The following is a 22,940-nucleotide window of genomic DNA, read 5'->3' on the forward strand; positions in this document are numbered from 1 at the left end:
CACCCCCTCTTCTCTGCTTAGGAGTTAAAATAATGTGGGGATCTCGCAGAATAGTCCTCCTAAACGGGCCCTGCAGTTAAGCACGAGTTTAGGTGCTCCTTAAGAGAAATTAACTAAAAGGAAACAAAGGATTTGCCATTCAGCATCGCGTTTCTCCTTCTAATTTGTAGACCATGCATAATGGGTTGGAACCTTAACATGATCTGTTTTTAATCGCCTAAATACCAAGTTGTATTTATGTGCATCTTGAGCTTTTTGAGATGGACTGACCGCAGCTAAAGGAAGCATGCTTAAAGTATAAATCCGAATATGCTAATTATAAATCAAGACTTCTTTTCGAAAACCAGTGGATAATTATCAGCGTTGCGTGCAGAAATCCTAGAGATGAGTCAGTTTGGGCGCTTGCATGATTCTGTCCTGAGGTGTGCAGGCCTGCAAGAAGTACGACCCGCCGTGGCCGTCCAGTCCCTGGTTTGAGTCTGCGGTGCTGTCCTGCGTGCTGTACTGCGCCGTGTCAAAGTGCGGGTCGTGCGTGAAGCTCGGGGCTGTACATTTGGAGTATCCTACCGGGTAGGCCTGCTGCTGGGGCTGTCTGAGCGGAGGGGAGGGCGGCTGGTAATCAGCACCCAGATGGACGTAACCCAGGCTCGCCAGAGTGGGGCTGCCCGCGGCGGAGGGGGAGGACGGAGGGGAGCAGGAGCTGGTGCTCGTCGCGGTGAGGCCCTGCTCTCTCTGGTCCTTCTTCTGCTTCATCCTCCGGTTCTGGAACCAGATCTTGATCTGCCTCTCGTTCAGGTTGAGGAGGCTGGCCATCTCCACCCGCCGCGGCCTGCACAGGTAGCGGCTGAAGTGGAACTCCTTCTCCAGCTCCACCAGTTGCGCGCTCGTGTACGCGGTGCGCGTGCGCTTGGAGGCCTGGCTCGAGSAGGGAGACTTGTCGGCGCAATCTGCGGAGCCAAAGAGATGTCCTGTCAACAGCAACAGTTACGGGTTTGTGTCCTAAGGTTCAATGTGGTCCTTCATTTCAGAGGAGGCCACAGCAGGTTAACAACTGACCGCTGTGTTTGAAATAGGACGGGAAAGCTATACAAAAGTGGAAGTATCGTCCTAACGTGGTGAAACAGAGGSGTCCCCTTCTATGAGAGGCACTGGCACGTGAAAAACAAGTTGTGAATGTTTTATTTGAACATGTGAAATAAAATCTAACCAATTAAAAAAAATTTAAAAAAAGCAGAAATACTAATTCTGAATATTGGAGTTTGATATGGGCAGTAAGGCTCCCCATCCAGGGCGCCACTGCTTCACAGGGTGGCTTGAAGGAAAAGGGTTATCTTTCAGATGAGCATCAAATAAATAATTCTTTTTATTTGACAACTTGAAATAAAAAATATTAGGTTCTAACAGTGGTACTTTGCTTTCTTTTTAGATGCACCTTAATTTTATTTATTTTTTATTTTTTGGATGCTTGCCAATCGTGAGTGAACACTTCCTGTGTTGTGCATGTTATATTTTTAAAATAATGCTGGCAGGCTTATTAATGAGAGTGAACGCTGGCATCTGATTGAAAGATCACTAAAGGGTACAAAACGGTCAGAACTGGATTAATTAATGTTGAAAAGAGATCATTTAAAACATTGGCATGTATGAAACCTTTATTTGTGAAAACGCAGCATTTCAAATCCTTCATTTCAAATCCTTTTTTTTCCTTTTTTTTAGAATTAGGAACCGTTTAGATGGAGACAACATCAAAAATCCCAGTATGACTGCATGGCTATCYAGAGTCCTGACTTGATTCTGAATGAGAATCTGTGAAGGGAAGCTCAAAGTTAGGGTGATGGAGTGGAGGCATTTTTGCCTGAACATGTTGGTGTAAAAATACATCATCAAAGGTAAAATGCAAATGTCAAAAACTAAGAAAAAAAATATTTCTTTATTGATTGATGAAAGGGGAGGAAATCGTTTCTGACATGCCATTTTTAGTGCAAATAATAAAAGATATATATTTTTTTGTATATTGCAAAAAAAGGACTTGGAATGAAGTTTGTTTTTTTTAAATCATATAAATATTATTTTATTGGTTTACAAGTTATCAAGTTATAAAGTGCTTTAGAAACATCAAATGAAACAGTTTTGWAACAGAAAGCACTCTTTCATCCTTGAAAAACAATTCGTTCATAGATTTTTATTTTTTTCATATATCTACTTTTGAAGTTTATGCAATTGAATTCAAGGTCTGACAACACTGCTTTAAATGTTGTACCATTAAGATATCTAGGAATACAAGTTTTGTTTGCACAGTTACTACTAACATCCTAATAAAAAAGAATGTTGGAAACCTAATCAGAGCTCCCTGCTGGCTCAGAGACTCTAAGCAGCTGCTTAGTTTGCTTTTTACTTAGGCCGGCTCAGTTCTTGCAAAGATTCAGCGAGGTCTCATTGTGCCACTCTAGTTCATATTTTCTACAAATAAGGCTTAATAAGACTAAAGCAAAGAACTTCACCTGAGRATTGAGGGGGATGATCCCTTAATGAGATACAATGTTGTGTCGTTTTGTGGAATTTAAAGTCTATGTGGGCCTTTGCATTAATTTAGAAGTGCTGACTTAAAGGTTTTAGATACTGAAGCCACTATATTTTTTTGTAGCTGTTTCATGTTTTTTGTTTTTCTTCATGTGTTAATTCTGTTTTGTCACACAACATTCATATACACAACATCAAGAGTAACAGCAAAAGTAAATAAATAAATAAATAAATAAAAGGTGGTTAATCTGGCTTGGGAATCGTAAAAGCAGAGTGTCATTAACATTTCTTTTGAAGGCCAAAATGGATGCCAGAATTATGCTAAACTTTTGAATGAAGGAATGTTTGCTAATTGTGATTATTTTATTATTCTCATTATCAGTGTAGTAGTTGCTGCTTTAGGTTTGTTTGGTTTGATGGCTATTACTTTGATGTAATTCTCTCTCATTAACATCAAAACATTCCTCTTAACCTAATGTGTAATGACCTCTTTCTTTATGTGCCTCATTACAGCATAATTAATAACCAGCTGACCACTTAAACCTTAAAAACAAAACACAAAAGTACCTCTATAGCTTGTTGAGAAGATACTGAATGGACACAAATGCTTTTAAGCTAATTTAGCAGTAATAACACTGGCTGTTAAGATGTAAAAAATAAAATTGATGGAACAATTTGGATAATTTTTGTTTGGCTACTTCATGTAAAATGCTTTTGAGCAGAAACTATGCAAACCTGACATCTAAAAGACACTTTTTAARATAAATTAGGTTGGATTGCAACTATTTTTGATTATTTTTTGCTCATCTGTTTTGCCTTTGGGTGTTATAAAAAGCTTCTTTGTGACTAAGGCACAGWAAAGTGTTTGTAAAAGTAATGTACACAGCTATAATTGTGTCGTTCATTTTACTATAGTAATGAAGGTATTGCACATATTAACATGTAAAATGTATATCTTAGTCAAACATAGTTTRTACCTATAATGAGCAATAATAGTTACATTTCATCAGCTACTTTTACTTTTGCTGTTGTAACGAAGCAAACAGAAATGATTTAATTAGAGTTTAACTGAAGATGGTTCCGTTTTAACTGTACTCATTTCTCATATTGGAAAAAACACTAAAACTGTTTATATAGTTTGGATTRTGAATAAATATATTGATTTAAGAAGCAATAAGAATTGTCATGAGACCTGTGATTGAGAAGATTTRTTATGAAACTTTTAACTAAATTAGCAACAGAGCTAATTAGCATGCTAACGTCAAATTTGCTAGCAAACTTAGCTTTCAAAMCCTGAGGCAGTCATTGTAAGTGAATAGCAAATTTTAGCTGTGGTTACCTTCAAAGACCAATGCTATTTTGTTAGAAAAGATGTTAATCTTTTTTGTCAAGCATTAACTAGTTTAGTGACAGTGCTGTTTTGCGTCAAAGTGGCTAGCAAATTCTTATTGCTAATGAGCATTCATTTAGCATGCTAATAATCTGAGTTTCTAAGTCGCTGCTTATAATTTGATAGATCTGTCTGAAACTGCTAGAAAAAATGTTCATTTACCACTTTTTTAGAGTGGATTTGAAAAAGTTTGCATCCAGCTGTAACTAGTTTAGCGATAATGCTATATTGCAAGCCACAGTCAAGCTTGCAAGCAAAATATCGTACACTGCTGGTATCGAGAAGGAATGTCTTATTTGTGGCATATCAGAGCAAAGGCTGAAAATTAGAACTCAACTTAGTTTGGTGAGTAACAACATTCAAAAAAAATATTCAAATATAACTTAATTTCTTTCTAACATCAATCTAAATCAAATGTATGCTAATGTCAACAGAACCGACACCTTGTTATCATTAGCATTGTCTTACCAAGTTCTTATGGTTAAGAAGTTGATAAGACTAATTTAGTCTGCTTTAGGCTATATAAACTTAAATTGTTGCTTCAATACATATAACTTCTCAACTGCAGTATTTTCCATGAAGTCCAAATATTGTTGTTCTCTGCTGGACAACTAGCTAGCTAGCTAACGGGAGTTTAGTAGTGTGCGCGCACCATGTGCAGAGGGTGACGTTCTCAACGCGGTTGTTGAGGGTTCGATTCCCTTGTTAGCATTAGCATTGTACATTAGCAGTGCGCCTTGTCATGCAGTGAGTGTCGATTATGAGGAACAAATGCAAAAAGCTGTCGTTCAGATCGTCTTAGGTAAAACTGACTAGATAATTTATCYYTGAAAATTGTTACAATTATGGTTAAGAAGTTGATAAGACTACTTTAGTCTGCTTTCTCTAGGCTATATAGACTTAAATTGTTGCTTCAATACATAGAACTTCTCRGCTGCAGTGTTTTCCATGAAGTCCAAATATTGTTGTTCTCTGCTGGACAAATGAGAATAATCAAACCAACAYCTGAATCRACGTTTTCTGYTAAATCCTAATTAAAATGTGGATTTGTCACTGAAGACATTTTTCCAAAAAATWAATTAACCACMATTTTAATTATTTTAATGAAGTAATTCAAAAATTCTCTTTTATGGTGTAAATGGAAAAAGGCCTTTTTAAGCCAATTGCTGTCTGTGTTTTGTATCATACCGACCTGCAACCCCCCTGTGGGGATTCTGATTGGAGGGCCTCGACTCTTTCATCCAGGAGAAAACCATTTTGCTCGTTGTAAACTTATTGGGGCTTTGCGATTTGGACCTCCGCGGAAGCTCCTCCGCATGCTGGTGGGTCGGGGGTTGACGGGAGCCCCCRAAGCCAGACGCACCATCCACAGACTCGCTGAAGAATCCGTGAGGGTGGCTGCAACTGTGGCGGTGGATGTTGCTCTGCATTTCCATGAAATGTGCACCGCGGCCCCCTTTGACCTTCTGGTGCACTGCTGGCAGCCAAATGTCACATGGCAGGTTTCCAGAGAGCCGAAGGCTTCAGGCCTGAGAGGATCCAGGAGGGAGAAGAAAAGAAAGACTGAATCAGGGAGGAGATTAAATGATCCATCTTATCAACTCAATAGTGAGCTGACATGAATGGCAAGCAGGGCTGCGAGACAAAACGAGGACTTTGGTTGAGAAACACACAAAAATAAATAAAATAATAATAAGTAAGTTTTAAAAAAACAAACAAAACGTCAAATCCTTCGTTTTGCGTTTATTCATTTTTGTTTATTTTATTTGATTTTTTTTTTTAGAATATGGGTAAAATAATATTTAAATCGATGGGAAGAAATAACGACGTCTGTTTTTCTGAATGCGTGTCTATCTGTTATTATACAAAAATAAAAACTTTAAAAAGGCCAAAAAAAAAAAGAAAAAAGAATTACATAACATTTCTATAGAAAATCAATTTAAAAATGAACGAGGCTTTATTGTGTTCTCCGCGGTGTTTCCTTGGCATTACATTAGGCCTTAAAAATAACAGCCTTTGTTCTGTTAAAGAATAGCTCTCTGTTTGCAACGGGGGCTGGGGGGAAATTAAATGTTATATCACAATCTGCTGAAAAACTCATCCATCAAATGCAAAATTATACAAATGTCTATACTGTGCTGCAGAAGCTGCACGGTTTGTGCCCCGAACTGAGATAAAAATCCATCTTTTTCTGCAGCGTCCCAAAGAGAAAGAGAGAGAGGAGAGAGAAAAAAAAATAAATTAAATTCGCCCTTCTTCCGAAATTAAACAAAACCAAATTATTTTTGAGCAAGAGGAGAGGAAAATGCAGTGAGTGAGCGAGAGAGAATAAGTCTGGAGGCATGCAGCTTTATGAACTCTGGTTGAACCGCGGCTGGAGTCAGGCTCGTAAATCATAAAGACACATAACCCAGGCACAACAGCTCGGCTGCCTTACCTTCAGCGCTCATTCCGGCGCGGGAAACAAAAACCACGCAGGACTCCTCACACCTTCAGGAGCGAGTAAAAAAAAAAAAAAAAAAACCAGAAAGAAAAAAAAAAACAGTAAAATAAAATAACCAGGTCAGGATAAACCCCGAGCAGAGAAAGAGGTGCAGGTGGATGAGGGGTGAAGAGCAGCAGAGTGGACACGGGTTTTTTCTTTCTGCAGCTCAGACCGCCCTGCGCGCGCTGTTAATCTGCACACTGCGTGGGTGTGTGTGAGTGTGTATGTGTGCGCGCGCGTGGGGAAAAAAAAAGAAGCTCTTTCTGCTGATCATGCAAGCTCGGTTTCATRTATGGGAATAGCTCTGCGATAAGATCATAAAAAGGGATTTTGTATCAGAAATATAATAACAATTTGACATGAATAATTTTTTTTAAAGAAAAAGGAGACGGAACATCTCAGATATTTTTTTAAACACCATTACCTTCTGAAAGAAACTACTTTTAAGGCATTTTAGTAGAATTTTATGTCTGAATCTATTTATTTATTTATTTATTTATTTATAATCAATATTTCCTACGTGTACGGCCTCCCGCTTAGGGCCGAAGAAGAAAGACACGCTCTCCATAACGAGCCCGTCTCCTCATCCTCTAATTTAAATTAGTGATCAGATGGGCCCATTTCAGAGCACTAAAGTGGAGACAGAGCAGAGGCGGCCGGCGCAGCGGCGTCCATTAAAAAGTCTCCGTGCAGAAAGAAGTTGATACTGTAATGTTGCTGCTGATTTGGCTTTCCACGGTGACAGTCAGGCTGCTGCTGCTGCTGCAGCGGATCGATCGGCGCTGCTTTGATCCTCTCTTCTTTACTTTTTTTTTTTTTTTTGCTCCGTGGTTTTAATTGGATCCTGGAGGTAATATTTAACCACGTATAGCGTTAATTAATGCAAATTGGTGCCTTTGATCTCCGAAGCGAAATTGATCAAACAGAAGAGCAATCTGACACAACAAACATCAGAATATGATATCTTCTCCAAACAGACTTGTATTGTGGAAAGTAAACATTTTTGCGAAATATGCCACAATTAAACGCTTACTGTTAAGAGTGAATAAGAATTGAGATTGTACAAATAAACCTACTAATTATACAAATAGTATGGTGATTTAATGGATTGCATTGTGCGTCATGTTTCCAGTTTATTCTGTGGGCTTTTTAAAAAAACATTTTTTTATGACGTTCAATAGAAAGCGAACACAGTGTCGATCCTATAAACGCTCTTGTTTCGTGACACGAACGCAAAGTTCAATTTATCGCTTTTGGTTTAACCCTGAAACATTAAAACTCCCCCCAAATAAAATCAAAAAYGAAACGTGTTTGCCTAAAATGTATGCTGAATGCACTGCGGGAAACATGTGTTCGCAGCCAGACTGGTCAATAATCCATACGTCTTGCTGATGGCCTATAAAAGCTGCCATAAAAACAGAAAGAAAATCAGCAATGAGTGCGCTGTTTAGAAAATAAACCGCCTGCTGATGTATGGGAGGACGCGGAGGCTGTTGGGAGGGCGATGGCGTCGGTGTAGATRTGCTGATCTGATTCTGTATAGATACCCAGTCAACATGTGTATGCGGGCCCCATGTGGGTCTGGATGGGCAGCTACTGAATGCGCCTTGGCTCACAATGAGCGGCTGGTACGGGACTCATTAAGCTTGGCCCTCTGTGCAGGTTTCAGCAGTTCAAAACGAGGAATGTGCACTTATGACCCAAAAAATGAAATGTCCGGTGTCAAACCTACCGAGTCAGTTCACACGAAGCCATCAAGTTTCCATGGACAATCCCAGTTTTCAACCATTTCCTGTTCATGTGGGACCCAYAAATAAAAGTTGTCTTCCTATTAGTGCGAACAGAGGCGGTTCAAGCTATGGGGCCCAAAGCAGAATCTATGTAACACTTTAGATTCTGCCAATTTATTAGCAAGTCAAAAGGATTACTATAAATATTGTAATAATAGAATGAGGTTCGTTCCCTTCGCGTGAGTTATTAAACAAACAGCAGTAAATAAATGGAGAAAATGCCATTTCTCTGACCGATATTTACAGTGTGATGTAAAGCCACAGGCAGCACCACCAGGAGGTCACAGGGGTCAATGGCTACCCCTAGAAATTAACTGCTCCTCCCCCCAAGCCGGAGAAAATAACAGAGGAAGTTCAAGAAGTTTTAAMATATATCTTTTTACGAAAACACACGTTAAAGTCGCGGTAAAGCCCCTGCTAATTCTGCTGTGGCTTTCGGTTKTGATGTTCTGTGAGATGGCCCCCGTCTGGCGACCCGTTGAAGACGTTTTTGGAGACGCCCCTGACTCCAGCACAGGAGCAAAAGTCAGAAATGATGTCATCAAATTTAATTGTTATCGCGACTGTGTGAATCTATGACGGATTTGCTAYTGATTGAGCTGTCAGTGCTTCAAACCCTGAATACCTTTAAATATCGAATTGTAAAGAATTTAGTCGTCAGAAAACTGTAAGGTGAATTCAAAAGTCGGCTGATAGAGGCTAAAGGTAATCAAGAATGTGAAGTTTTGGAATCTGTGTTCACGCTTGAGGACTGGTCTCCTACTGGACACCAAGCAGAAGCTTAGCTCACGTATGCCTTAGGCCGGCTCTGGACAAACACACACTCRAAGCTKAGCAGACTGTAGTTATCAGTCAGCGTTCCTGAGCTCGTCACCTCACTGTCTGACGTYTGATGGACACGGGCGCTTTCCAGCAGCCTCCATCCAGTCTGCAGGGCCCGCTGACAAATGCAGCTCTCYGCAGCCTCCGCCGCTGTCAGTTAGCTGCAGAGCAGCCACGTGTTTGCAGGCACAGGCGATTCATTGCTCTGAATTAATCCAGGGACAGTTGAATCAACAGTGGCAGCAACTCAATTTCCCACCGACAACACAAGCAAGGTAATAAATAAACTAATGCACTGATAAACATGCAACGCAGAGATCCACTTTCGGAGCCTTTTAAGAGCGGCAAATAAACAGATTTACAACATTTCCAAGTTAGACAGTAACTCCTACAAGAATATTTGTAGCAAAAGGGTTTGTGCACTAAATGGCATTGCCAACCAGATCCTAATTGTCTGTAAAACTTTCAGCGTGGAAAATGGTGATTTAAATTAAACTGAAGACAATCAAATAATTGTTTTATTTAATTTCATTTAACTGTAAGCTAGATTGTAATTTACTTTCCAAACGAGTTAGAAAACACTTTTGCAAACCTACTTCTGTTTTGCAGTCATCCTCTTTCCTCTCGTCATCTTCCTCTCCTCTCCTCTGGACAGATTCTCCTTCCAGCCGACTGACTGGGGTTGTAGCCGTTTGGTCGAGCGCCTCTTCGCATTTTACCCAGCAAACAGCAACTCCTCCTCGGCCACAGACAGAAAGGACGTGACAAATGATGTGCTGAACAATGACCACATTCAAGGCTCGCCCTGCAACTCTCCCAGATGTCATATTCACTAACAATGTGGCGCAAGAAAAGGAAAGAGAGGAAAAGGGGAGGGGAAAAGTGGGGGGAAAAAACTCCACTGATGGCCTACAGCTTAGTATAAACTCAAGCAGAAATGTTGGAAAGTTTGTAGCTTCTTGTTAGGTTCCTTTATTCGTCTTCCGCTGAAGTTGAGGCGTCGGCGCCTGCATGCTCCCCAAGATGGGAATTTGCGACTCTGTTCATGTTTACACAAATTCGGATCTACAGGGTGAATACAGGTGACAATGTCATTTGTCTCTGCTGACAAAAACCTGAAAAAAAGTAAATCATGTAACAAAACTGCAAATTGTAAAAAAAAAAAAAAAAAGCAAACATGCTTGCCAATACGAGATCTGACAAATGAAGTTTGGTTGTTGCAAAATCTCCTGCTGGTTTATTCATTTATTCTGCAATAATAAATATTGACAAACCAACCTGAATGAACATTTCATCAAATCCAAATTTCTCTTATGACTGTTAATTAAGCACTAATAAATTGAATAATGCCTACAATAGAACTTTATAAATGTGTATTAATATGTCGGAGTTTTTCCTTTCATGGAGTAAATTTCCCTGTGACACTATAAGGCATCCCGTCCCACTCTTCTTTTGTCCAAGCTGCCAGGAAAAAGACAAAAAAGAAAAAGTTAATTAAACAATTGATATGGCATTTATTCACTAATAAATAAAAATAATAATAACATTGGTTTAAAATTGGCAAATCAATTTATTGATAGCTGTAAAGCTATAAAATAAAAATAAATTAGGTCAGAAATGTTAAATAAGAGTTAATAAAGGATCTTGTTATATATGACACTATTAATTTTAGATAAGTATTAGAAAAGGGCCTAACTTATAGTCTGCTGATAAAATTATATGTTATTATAATTTTGAATATATAATTTTAGATTAACAATCTTAAACACAAGCATATGAACAAGACTATCACACTCAATCATCTCTTATTAATATTAATTAGGCTTTAATAAAAGGCCTAAAATGGTATTTACTCACCAATAAAGTTTCAAATAAAAAATAACATTAGGTTAGAAATTTTCATATAGATGTATTACAGGGGAATATTTTAAAATCATGTTATTAATGTTACTTAAGTATTAGTTAAAGAGCTACTACTCGTTATCCATCACTCCTAACACATTTGATCCATAAATGTTAACCATGTATTAATAAAACATAATTCATAGAGTTTGGAATGTTTATAAAAAGGTTACTAAGTGGTCTAACATACTAACACTCATGTTATGTCACATCAGAAAAGACCTGATGAGGGCATGCAATATACAAATGTAATGCTTAAAATACTAATTCTGCATTAATGCTGTTTAAAATATAAAAACACAATGTTTGAATGAATACACAAATCATCTTTTGTTATTTAACTAGTTATAAATTAAGTCTAAACAGGTGTAAAAGTTGTTGATGTGACAGATAGGTTTTTTAATGAGACACAACTAATAACAACACAGACTAAGAAACAAAATCACAGGTTAGAAATATATAAACATTAATAAAACACACTAATACATGATGTCACCTGTTAAAGATGGAAAGTAGCTCTGCTCTATTTAAAGGCTTAATACAAATAATTCAGTTGTAAAATATATTAAAGCATTAATAAATGATCTACTGCATTTAGGGTCCATATGTTAACTTTACATCACAAAATAGTCTAATGCTCTTTATCTGTTAATAAACAGACAATTCAGCAATGGTACGTTTTTTTATTAAAAGGAATTCATTATAAGCAACAATGGGGCATTTATTGTCAAAATTATACTAATGTATTCTTGATCTTTCTTAATAAAACGTTTGTTTCAGTTGTGCTGGTTCACCCACAAATCAGTGCCTCACTAAAGTAATTTAACTTTTTCACGTTTTATCACATTACAGCTACAAACTTTTTAGTATTTTGGAGGATTTTATCTAGTAGACCAACACAAAATAAAACAAAATGGTGAAGTGAGAGGAAATTATACACAGGTTTCTCTATTTATTAACAAGCTCATGCTTTTATCTCCCTTCCCCTTTTATCCTGCTACACATATATAAAATTCAACGCAGTCATCTGATTAGTAAACAGAGTCCAAAACAGAATTCACCTCTATATAATGTATTTTCAGTGTAAATCCAGCAGTTCTGTGGAGAAGTTTAAAGCAGTAAAGTTCTGCAAAAATAACTCAAGCGTTTGGATATTTCACAGCACTGTTGAGTCCTTCGTGGAAAGAAACGGTGCCGCTAGCCTGAAACACAGCTGTTCACTTAAACTGGCATGCCAGGCATGGAGAGCATTTATGATAGAAAGAGCAAAAATGTTTTCAGTACCACAGGAAGATTTGGACTATTATTATTTAACTATAACTCTCTAGGACTGAAAGAAAGTCTTAAGTAGTCACATGTACAGTTTCCCCCACAGCAGGTTGGATGAGATGATTAGTGTGACTCTTTGGTCTAAATGCCGAATGCTTTGTGAATCAGAAAAGGAACACACATCACCCTGAACGGACCATCCCACTGTGAAGCATGGTAGTGGCAGCCTTATGCTGTGACAATGCTTTCCTTCAACAGGTAGGAAAACTGATCAGAGTTGATTAGATTAGATGGTGGGCAAACCTTGATGGTAACCTGTTGAAGGCGGCAACACTCTTGAGATCGAGGCAGAATTCCTCCTTTTGAGCAACACAAGTTTATAACGTCTGAGGCAACACTTGAAAAATAATCTAATCTAATCTAATCTAATCTAATCTAAAGTAATCTGACTGATGTGCCGCAATTTGGCAAAGGATAATGACCACAAATTTTAAATCTGCAACTTGTGGCTATTTTCAGCAAACAGTTGTTCTACAAAATACTGACTCAGACAGGCTAAATACAAAGACATGCCACACTTTTCAGATTTTAAATGGAAGAATGGAAATAAGTACTTTTACAGTCTTATTTCATAATGTTATGATGTATTCTGTTGATCCGTCCAAGTCTGTGTAAGGCAGCCTGTGAAACAGTCAGAGGGGTAGGAATACTTTAGCAAAGCACTGTGTGCATAATCCAGTGATTCTAGTTTAAAGGGTACGGCTGACAGCGAATAAACAAAGTTTCCCCAAGGCAACGTCCTTTATGAATATTTATTATATCCATCTGAGATATTAACATATTTGTTCGATGAAATATTTGTTCGTGTCTCTTCGAAACGCTCTTTCACTTCATCATCTTCCCATTTCGCCACTGCGCACAGTATTTTATTTAATTATTTATTCATCGTCCATGTACGGCCAGTTTGAAGTGCAGAAGTCTTTCATTTTAATGCAAGCCCTTTATTACTGCTTAGTATTGTTTGTTTTAAACAATAAATATAAATCTTTTCTGCTTATTCTTTTAAAAACAAATGAGAATCCGCAGAAGCATCCCGCAGCTCAGAGAAGCTTTATTTACACCGCTGAAGCCAAAGACTTAACCAACAAGCCACTCCGGCTTGCTTCTGCTTGGTAACCTACGGCTGATAAGAGCCTGACCTGAAAGGGAGGGGAAACAAACTCATCCATCATCCGCGCGGTCGGTCTGAGGCGCCCTCTGCTGGCAGAACCGCTGCATCACAGCAGCTCCCTCTCACACAGACAGATGTTCAGCGCACGTAAAACCGACCAGCCCCCCACCACAAAATGTGCAAGGTGACATTTGTTTCATCTGCTTTGTCATCATCATCATTTTTAAATAAGCAAAAGTGAATCAAATTAATTTTGATACGTAAATCTAAGTTAAATGCTCTTTTCTGACAAAGTTATACAGTTTTGCACGAACATAAACTGTAGAAATGACAATAGTTGTGATAGTTTAAAAAGAGCAAAATAACATTAAAAACCATTAATATGTTTTTTTTATTCTAAAGCATAATAAATAAAACAAGCAATTAATTCTCTTTTTTAAGTTTTTTGTTTGGAGGTTGTTTTTTTTTATCAAACTAAAAAAATGTCACTGATAATAAAAACATATGTCAGTATTAACTATCATAAATAGAAAAATTCGCCTTTTTTCCGCAAGCAGCCTTTTGTCAGCACTCTTAAGGCTCGGAGTAGTGACAGTGCAAAGTCTGGCTGCAGCGCGCTTCCTTCCTCCTGACGCATCTGTGGCTGCAGTCTATCGTCTCCTGACCCGCCGATGATCCCGGCTTCAATGAATTATGCATGAGATCCGGGCACAGATTACCCCTATCAATATGCAATACTCATTACGCTGGCTAAATTGCCACTTAATAGTTATGAATATGTGGAAAATGTCTGGAACTCATATATAGCCCACCACTACTTTTAACTTTTTTTTTCCTGTCTTTTTTTTTTTTTTACCTGAAATTAGTTGGGTAATACAGCCTCCTACTTCCTTCATTATGTTTTATTATTGGTTGCTAGACAATGCGCGATGGGTTGAGGCTGGGATTTCAGCCTGAGTCCAGCTCGCAGTTGTCCGAGACTTCACCTTTGGCCGCTCAGTGACTCCGCGGAAAGGCATAAATCACCCGCTCAAGTTCGCTCCCTGGCAGCCCGATTGTGCTTAAAGAGGTTTGTTTTTCCTCCAACTTTTATTGTGACGTTGAAAATAAAGTATGTATGTTTTTCTCATTTSGGAAAAAAAAAATATTGCTAATATTTACCGATGCGCCAAAAATGGAGCAGCACGAGTTAGAAGATCTTTATTGACTGAAATAGACGTGTTAAAATCTGCTTAGGTATCTGTATTTTATTTTAATTAGTAAGCCAAACATATCAGCCATACCGTTTTCTCACACAGTAAGAGTGTGGGAAACGCATTTTTTTGTATTCTTCCTTAAAAGGTACACTATAAAAAATAAATTTTTAGTTTAATATGTAATTTTTTTAATCAACTTTGTAAAAGGAGTTCTCAAGTCTAACAATATCAACAGCTTCCTTTTGGAAACAAATATCACGTAGGTTTTAAATTTGAAGTTAAACATTAGCTAAGTTCGTCATTGTTCTCAGTTAGCAATCAATGAACGTGATTTGTTTATTTAAGTTAAGTTGTGTTATGAATTAATATACCAACTTTGTAAAAAAAAATTACATACTGTAATGAAACTTGTGGTCGAGATGTTTTCCGTGTTGGAGCAAAAAATATAAGAATATCAAAGCTTTAACAGTGCTATTTAGCATGCTAAAGCCAAACGAGTTACCAACCTGAGCTTTTTAACTGTGATGTAAATGTTGTCAATTAGCAGGACATATTAGCTGTGGTTGTCAGAAAAGAGGCTAACATTCCTTGTTAGAATAAAAAGAAATAGAAAACCAGTAAAGTTTACCTAGCTCTGGGTACTAGCAAAGTGACAGCGCTAATGCTAACATCATGCTAGCAAGCGGAGCTTCCTAACTCCAAACCTGTTGTTGCCCTTCAGCTTAGCTGACAGATAAAAGGTGCCAATTTGCTCAAATATATTTAAAAACTTTATAAATGTTTTCAATTGATCTACACTTTTTAAAAAGCTCAAGGGAATCTAACTACTTTATTGAAATGGCCATTCAAAGCTACGTAACTACTTTTTAGTGAAAGTTGAACTTCCATTACTTAAACCAGCTTTAAGGTTTCAGTTAGAAATGCTTCGACAGTTTGTAACTTTTACAAAGTTGATAAACTCAGTCATAATGCAGCATGTATCAACACACCAGCTTTTCTGCTCTCTGTTGGTCAATGAGGCGTTTGTTTTACGAAAGCAGCGTAACATTATTAGGTATATTCCTTCAAAAAATAATGTATAAAAATATTTATGCTATTTAATCTTTAATGTAATCTCTTAGACACAAACGTGTTACTCATTTCTTTAAGAAAGAAGAGAACAAAACACGTGAGCAAAATTTGCTTAATAATTTGTAATAATTAGTTGGGTAAGTTGGTTGAAAATGTTTTTTTTTTTAAGTGAGTCCAGTTGTTAAATTAACAGTATTTCAAATTAGAAATATTGAACAGAATCGTCCAAAATATAACTTTTTAATATTTTTTTAAAAATATATAACTGTTAATTACGTTTATTAGACCGTACCAAGGACTGAATCTAGAATAAAAATAAAGAAATAAACACTTTCAAACTGACTAAAAACATGACTGGACAATCTCTTCCTTCCCAAGTCCACCCTTTGCAGTCCCATCCATGCAGTTAAGCCGTCACTTTCATTCAAGGTTGTGAATTATATAGTACATTGTCTACTCCCCAAAACCATAAAACCAACTTTATGGACCTCACGTGACTTTTCACAGTCTGTAAGTAATATAGGCCTTTACAATCTTTGGTAAGGAGGTATTTTTTACCAACTTCTGCCTTGCCAATATACCTTTTAAGCCCAAAGAAGTTCTTTTTTTATTATTATTATTATTATTACTATCATCATTATTATTATGAGAGATGGATTTGATCAGGATTTCTCCCGTGGACAAAAAAAAAACAAAAAAACAAACAAAACTCGTCTCGCTTCAGGGAGTTCAGAAGAGGTAAGTCTGAAAAAGTCTTCTCTTTCTCTTTAAACGGAGGGAAAAGTGCGTTTAAAACGCAACACCGCCTTACGGGTTAATCATTAATTTGGCTGAAAGTCGATATGCCTTCCTGCGCTAAAAGAAACAACTCAGCAAGAGTCAGGGAGTTTTGCTTATTTGCTTTTATTCTAACCGATAATTCACTGCACACACACACACACACACACACAAAATCAACTGAGGGAAAGTTTTATTTTTCAAGCGCTATGAGTTCACGTACAAATACAAGAAGCTCCAAAAAGCTCACATCACTGCCTATATCCACAGAATAACCCTTTGCACTAAAAATTCATCACATTGACAGGTTGAATACACTTGCATTGCTTGTTATTCTAAACAATAATAATTAGAATAATTAGAATAATAATAATAATAATAATAATAAACGCACAACGCATCCTATAGAGCTACACATTGGCTTGCTTATGAAACTTTTCTATGGATTTTGGCCACAAATAACCATCACTAAAAGCGCTTTACATTCAATGAAGAGCAGCATATGGTTTGGGATTATTATTATTTTTTTCTTCTTCTTCTTCTTTAGCTGTACAATGATTTTTACTCCTGTTAGACCGTCAAGAAGTTACAATAAAGAGCTCAACTTTAAGAGACAGAAGAGACAGAAAGAGAGACAAATTCCCAGAATGATATTTACATCTTTTTTTTTTTTTACCACCCCCCACCCCCTCCCCAAATAGGACATCTAAGCTATGATAGTACAACAGTAAACTAAAAATGGCATTTTAAGACCACAGAATACTTCTTTTTTTTTTTCTTCTTTCTATCACAATGGCATGCTGGAAGGTGCTGCGCTTTCAAAAGCTTTACAGTACTCATCAATTTTCTCTCTATTTTTTTTTTTTTGGGAATTTTATTAACACTTTTCTTTTGTTGTTTTTTTTTGTTGTTTGTTTATTTCTTTTTTGTTGTTGTTGTTGTTGTTGTTGTTGTACCCTTGCCTCCCAAAAACAAAACAAAACAAGAAGAAAAAGTTGCTCAGTTGTGGAAGGCGCTGCCTCCTGTCACAAGGCTCATACTTTTCAGCTTATTGTCCTTCTTCCACTTCATCCTGCGGTTCTGAAACCAGATTTTGATCTGTCTCTCGGAAAGACACAGGGCGTGGGCTATCTCTATCCTCCGCCGTCTGGTTAGGTACCTATTGAAGTGAAACTCTTTCTCCAGCTCTAGCGTCTGGTAGCGGGTGTACGCGGTTCGGGCCCTTTTCCCGTCAGGTCCAGTCATATCTACATTTTGCACACACACACACACACACACACACAAAACAAAAATAAAATAAAAATAAAAATAAGAAAGTAAAAAAAAAATATCCAGAAAATTAGCAGAACAACTTTCTAAAGGGGGAGGATACTGCCAGTTTATTTAATGGTTTTTATAGTTATTACTTTTAAAAAAAATATATTTTTTCTGGCTTTTTTTTATGATGGAGCATGGGATGATGCAAAGAGTGGGGGGGGGAAAGCATGCACACATGCAAACTGTCAGTTATTACCGCCTTTCCTATTTGCAGCCCTCACAGAAAGCACGTCCCCATACTTTTGCGCGCATTTAATCCAGATTTCATGATTTCATGAAAGCAGTCTCTCTCTCTCTTTCTCTCAGCCGTGGGTTTATAAACCTCCACCGACAAAACAAACACGCAAACAAGCCCACAAACATCTCACAAATACTGCCCTGTTTTCCACCAGCCTGCTCACTCATGCAACGCCTGACAGATTAATGGCACACCGGCAGCGTGACATCCCCTCCAAACACAATAATATTAGACGTGTGTGGATATACCATGGCTTATGTGCAGTTTCCGCATCCAGGGGAATATTTGTGGCGTTTGGCACTCATTTGGTGTGGGAGTTGAGGAGGTGGCGTTGGGTTCCTGGTGCTGCTGCTGCTGCTGTTGTTGCTGCTGCTGCGCCCTGGATGCCACGCCGGAGCCTCCTCCGCCACCGCCGCCGCTGCTGTGCGCKCCTTCCTCGGTCTCGGCAGCGACGGCGGCGGCGGCGGCGGCAGCTGCTGCTGCTGCTGCAGCTGCGTCCTCTATCTCCGCGAAGTGCGCGCCCCCGGCTTTGCCGAGGCTGTTGCCACCCGATGAAGAGGTCGCGCTCCGGTCAGAGGGGGGAGAGGGGCTCTTGAGCTCCAGCGGATCCCGGCCGGCCGTGGCGCACGAAGGCGGCACCGGATCCGGGGACGAGAGCGAGCAGTTGGGCGTCTGTCTGTAGCGGGCGTCCGGCGCGAATCCCCGGGCGTCCTCCCGCACGGCGCCGAAGTGGCCGCCGGTGTTGTTGCGGTTCACGGTTAGGTCCATGCCATTGTAGTTGTAGCCGAAAGACCCGGAGTGCATGGTGCCAGGGTCTCTGAAGGAGCCGCTCACAGCGCCGTTAGTCCCATAATTTAGTAACTGATAGTCGGAGCCATTTGGATAGCGCCCTGAGAACGAGTTTACAAAGTAAGAGCTCATTTGCTTGGATTTTTAAAGCCTCGATTTGTAGATCTTTGTCGCTATAATCCTGTGTGCTTGCACGATTTATGGACGCAATCATGAATTATAAGCAATGAAGCCCTACTGTACTTTGCCAGGTATGCGGCCAAATATGGGAGAGCGCTCGGGAATCACGTGCCTTTGTTGACCAGTCGTAAATCCTCACTGATGACTTCAAGAGGTAATTCATGCTCCATGGTTACAAATGATGACGAAATAATGGTCGTTAGGCTCCAGTCAATGGTGCCTCCCCGCTGCGCGCCCGAGAGCCGCGCAGGCAGCGAGCGCCATCTGCTGGACAGAGGCGGCATCGCTGCGAGGCCGCGCGGAGTCCATCCATCATCTCTGTAAACCGGCTCATAACAACAGGCCACAGCAGGCTCAGGTAACACATAACAGAAAGTTTATCAGCCCCGCTGTTGTCATGTTGTGCTACAGTGCGTCGAACCAGAATTTATTTCACTCTTTGCTTTGATGTTTTATCATTTTATGGGCCTTATGGGTGGCATGAGCGGCAGCACAGACGCCACGGTAATGATAACGAGGGCAATAATAATACTTTTTTAGGAAGAACGAGAGCAAGATTTTGCAGATTTACATCAAAAAGCCTTTATTTTATTATATGTACAATTCCCCTAAAGAAAATATTGCACACAATATCCAGATGTGCATTGAACACGTGAGACAACAATAAATAACATTTGTACAAATTGAACTCATCGGTAAACAACAAGCCTAAAGACTATATCACAGAGTCACATCAGAGCAACTACACAACAAGGGACAAACAAACAAGAAAAAAAACCTGCTTTAATGGCACTGAGATTAAATAAAGGTGGCGCCCAGCGGGCCTATAGTGATGAGGTAACAACACTGAGAACTATAAACGCTGGGKTTTATTTACAGTTTGGCGGTTTGTTGCATAGTCCTCTAAAATAAAGACACGAGCACAAGGACAAACAAACAGAGGAGGACCTGATAAATGCGGACAGAGTCACCGTGCAAATACTCAAAGTCTCTACACGTCTCTAACGTGGGGTTTCTGCAGCACTTCTTATATCTACAAAGAATTTATACATCATTTTATGTGTACACACGCACACACACACACACACGCGCGCACGCACGCACACATTCAAGCGTTTCTTCTTCTTCGTTTTTTTTTTATCTCAGAGTCCCCTTTGTAGTTTAGCTCTTCTTCTCCGCCTGCTCCTGCTCCTCCTCCTCGGCTGTCTTTGAGGGATTCAGGAGTTTGTTCTCCTTTTTCCACTTCATCCTGCGGTTCTGGAACCAGATTTTGATCTGTCTCTCCGTCAGGCACAGGGCGTGGGAGATTTCTATCCGGCGCCTGCGGGTCAGGTAGCGGTTGAAGTGGAACTCCTTCTCCAGCTCCAGGGTCTGGTAGCGGGTGTAGGTCTGCCGGCCCCTGCGGCCGCTGCTGCCAAATGGGCCTGCAATCCCCCAAAAATAAACAAATAAATAAATAAATAAAAGCACAAAAACAAAATTCACCAGCAAATTATTAAAACTATAAATGGAGATTTAGCTTAAATAAAATAAAACAGCAAAATAACAAAATGATGGTCATGGTGACACTTTGCAGATATTTGACTGAAATATATTTGCATATTTTCTTTCTTGATATGCGTTTAACAGACTGCAAATATCATACTAAGACGACATTTTGAAAAAAACAAAAAACAACAACTATATTTTATAGTAGGATATAATTTCTCCCCCCAAAAATGGCGCAATATAACCCACATCCATGCAGAATCATGTAAAAATGACATTAAACCGACCCAGTATAGGGTGAACTCACGTTGCCTCGTGCATTTTATTTTCCTTTAGGCAACTGAACAACTGAGATCCGTGTCTTCTGTTTACATTTTAACTTATAGATCTTCTAGTGCACGTTTCTGACAGTAATGCACTGTGGGTAACTTATGAAAATCAACCTGCTGTAAATTATCTCTATCACACGTCGTCATGTGTATTTTTCTGTTGTTAGTGCAGCCAGCAAAACATTTACTTCATRCATGCTCAGTTGGCTTTGTTTTTATTCGTTCATGCACATATATATRTGTGTATRCTGCTGCTGAACATTTGCGATTTAATTCTATAAATAATACGTCTTTGAATTCTATTTTATTCTGTTCTGATGTGGTACTTGAAGAGTTTTTGTGTTAAAATCTGAGAAGGACCATGTGACACGGGCTTGGTGCAGGCCCAGTCAGTGCGTGCGTTGCTGGGTGCGCGCGTGCAGTCCGGTGTTTGCGGCCAAAACTGCGAAAGCGCACGAAGATCTGCACATGCAGTCCTTATTTAGTCTTCTATCCTGCCTCCACCATGCGTGCTTAAACTTTGTAAAGTTGATACAAAAAAAACATATATATATTTTTTATTTTTATTTTTAACATAAGAGAGGTAAAACAAAAAAAGGGAGCGCGCGCACTCACCGGCGGAGCAGGCGTTCATCCTCTGCATCCAGGGGTAGATGAGAGTGGAGGACTTGTCGTCGATGCTGCCGCTCATGCTGACAGCTTGCTCCGCGCACTCCGCCTTGCGCTGCTGGTGCTCCTGAGTGACGAACAGCGGCTGGTCCTCGCGGCCGCTCGAGAAGGCGCACGAGCCCTCCGCGTCTTTGTAGAACGTGCCCACCGGGTTGTAGTCGCACGGCGCTCCGCCGCCGGCGGCAGCGCGGCCGTAGATGGCCGCCGCCGCCGCCGCGCCCGACTGCTGGTAGTAGGAAGCCGGGTAGACCTTCTCCTGCATGTTGGCCGCGCCATACGTGGCCGCGTTGGAGTAGTGCCTCAACGGGTCCGTGTATCCCGAGGAGTAGAGCGGTATCTGACCCAGGAGAGAGTCCTGTCCTCCCGGTAGAGACACGGGGAAAGTTGAGTTAACGAAATAGGAACTCATTGGGTGGACAACGGGGTGTATTTACTCCGGAGGAATATGATTTGTTGTCTTTTATAGTCCAAGTGCTTTTGCCATTACTTTATCGGAGATTTGGTTTTTGCTGAAAGGGGGGCTGTGAGGTGCCACTGGATACAGAGGGGAAGTGTACCATCTGATCAACCTCTGGCCAATCACCGCCGTCTGTGCTTGCACTATTGCACCCATGGGGGGCTCTTGTTGCGCACAGGAGTCCCCGGTGAATCGAAATGAAGCGCTCGAGCCAGTCGGTCTTTACGCGCGCTCACATAAAGGCACACTTTAACTCGCCGAATTGCATAATTAACAAAAACAAACAACAACAACAAMAAAAGAAAAGAGACACACCATTTGTTAGACACAAAGTACGCGTATATATATATAAGCAAAAAAATCAAACCAAAACAATTATCTCTGCTTTGCTCTCCCCTCTCAATTTCCTCTTCCGCCCTATTAATTAACCCACTTTGAGCAGAGCCGCGGTGATTAAACACTTCATTCTCAATGCAGCGACTTAACAAGCAGCAACTGACTGGTCTCATCTCACGCTTTCATTTCCCTAAAGGTGCACGTCCCTGCTGATGTGTCCAGATGCAACTCTGACGTGCAGGAAGCCGCACGCAGGAAGGACCCGCTCAAGCACCACCATCGTCATCACCACCTTCATCCCCATCACAATTAACACACACAGGCCGAGTGTGCACGACCATCACACAGGTTCAATAAAAGAAAAGGTGGGATAAGTTTCAGGTATGTGCGTCGTGTCGCCACATGTTTCACTGTTTGTTCTCCTGATGGCAACACAAATGTCAAGGTTTCAGCAGATCAAACAAAACTAAATCGTTGCGATTTTTAGTTCGTTTTAATCCCTGTGGGTCAAATCCTTAGCTCTCAGTTGAAAACATGCGGATTTTGCAAGTTGAGCAGGAGAGTAAAAGAGTAAATAACTAAATAAATGAGGAAAGAAGAATACTCAAGTCAATCCACGCAGTTAAATGATAATGATTTAAGTTTATTCGAAAGGAAAAAATAACGAATATCTAATATTCATCACAAAATTCATCAAAGCAACAATTGCAGCAGGTTCAGATTTTCGCTTTATATATATATATA

At 39.6% G+C, this 22,940-nt stretch overlaps 3 protein-coding genes across 7 annotated transcripts in view; all 3 read right to left on the minus strand.

Annotated features, from left to right (window-relative positions):
- Positions 1-11: 11 nt before the first annotated feature.
- Positions 12-9,690, minus strand: LOC103481724 (homeobox protein Hox-B3a). 3 transcript variants are annotated; one of them, XM_008437439.2, is made up of 4 exons: positions 9,604-9,689; positions 6,348-6,400; positions 5,103-5,439; positions 12-947 (listed from the first exon to the last, which is right to left on the minus strand). In XM_008437439.2, exons 3-4 carry the CDS (start codon positions 5,344-5,346, stop codon positions 379-381), a joined length of 813 nt encoding a protein of 270 aa, XP_008435661.1. In that variant the 5' UTR covers positions 5,347-5,439; positions 6,348-6,400; positions 9,604-9,689; the 3' UTR covers positions 12-378. The 3 variants fall into 3 exon arrangements, with proteins under 3 accessions (XP_008435661.1, XP_008435659.1, XP_017166146.1); XM_008437437.2 differs by lacking the exon at positions 6,348-6,400 and having other exon boundaries at positions 9,604-9,690; XM_017310657.1 differs by lacking the exons at positions 6,348-6,400; positions 9,604-9,689 and having other exon boundaries at positions 5,103-5,584.
- Positions 9,691-17,308: 7,618 nt separating this feature from the next.
- On the minus strand, positions 17,309-19,054 carry hoxb5b (homeobox B5b). The gene is made up of 2 exons (XM_008437441.2): positions 18,197-19,054; positions 17,309-17,640 (listed from the first exon to the last, which is right to left on the minus strand). Exons 1-2 carry the CDS (start codon positions 18,867-18,869, stop codon positions 17,393-17,395), a joined length of 921 nt encoding a protein of 306 aa, XP_008435663.1. The 5' UTR covers positions 18,870-19,054; the 3' UTR covers positions 17,309-17,392.
- Positions 19,055-20,046: 992 nt separating this feature from the next.
- hoxb6b (homeobox B6b) overlaps positions 20,047-22,940 on the minus strand; it is a 4,750-nt gene continuing 1,856 nt past the window's right edge. For 2 of the 3 annotated variants that reach the window (XM_017310936.1, XM_017310937.1), the window contains exons 2-3: positions 21,350-21,758; positions 20,047-20,341 (exon numbers count right to left, since the gene is read on the minus strand). In XM_017310936.1, coding sequence (XP_017166425.1) covers positions 20,079-20,341; positions 21,350-21,758 — 672 coding nt within the window. In that variant the 3' untranslated portion in view covers positions 20,047-20,078. Of the gene's footprint in view, positions 20,342-21,349; positions 22,222-22,940 lie in introns of those variants that run through there. The other variant, XM_008437440.2, reaches the window with a different exon arrangement.

This window comes from Poecilia reticulata, linkage group LG19 (assembly GCF_000633615.1).
Source record: "Poecilia reticulata strain Guanapo linkage group LG19, Guppy_female_1.0+MT, whole genome shotgun sequence".
In the NCBI taxonomy this organism is placed as follows: domain Eukaryota; kingdom Metazoa; phylum Chordata; class Actinopteri; order Cyprinodontiformes; family Poeciliidae; genus Poecilia; species Poecilia reticulata.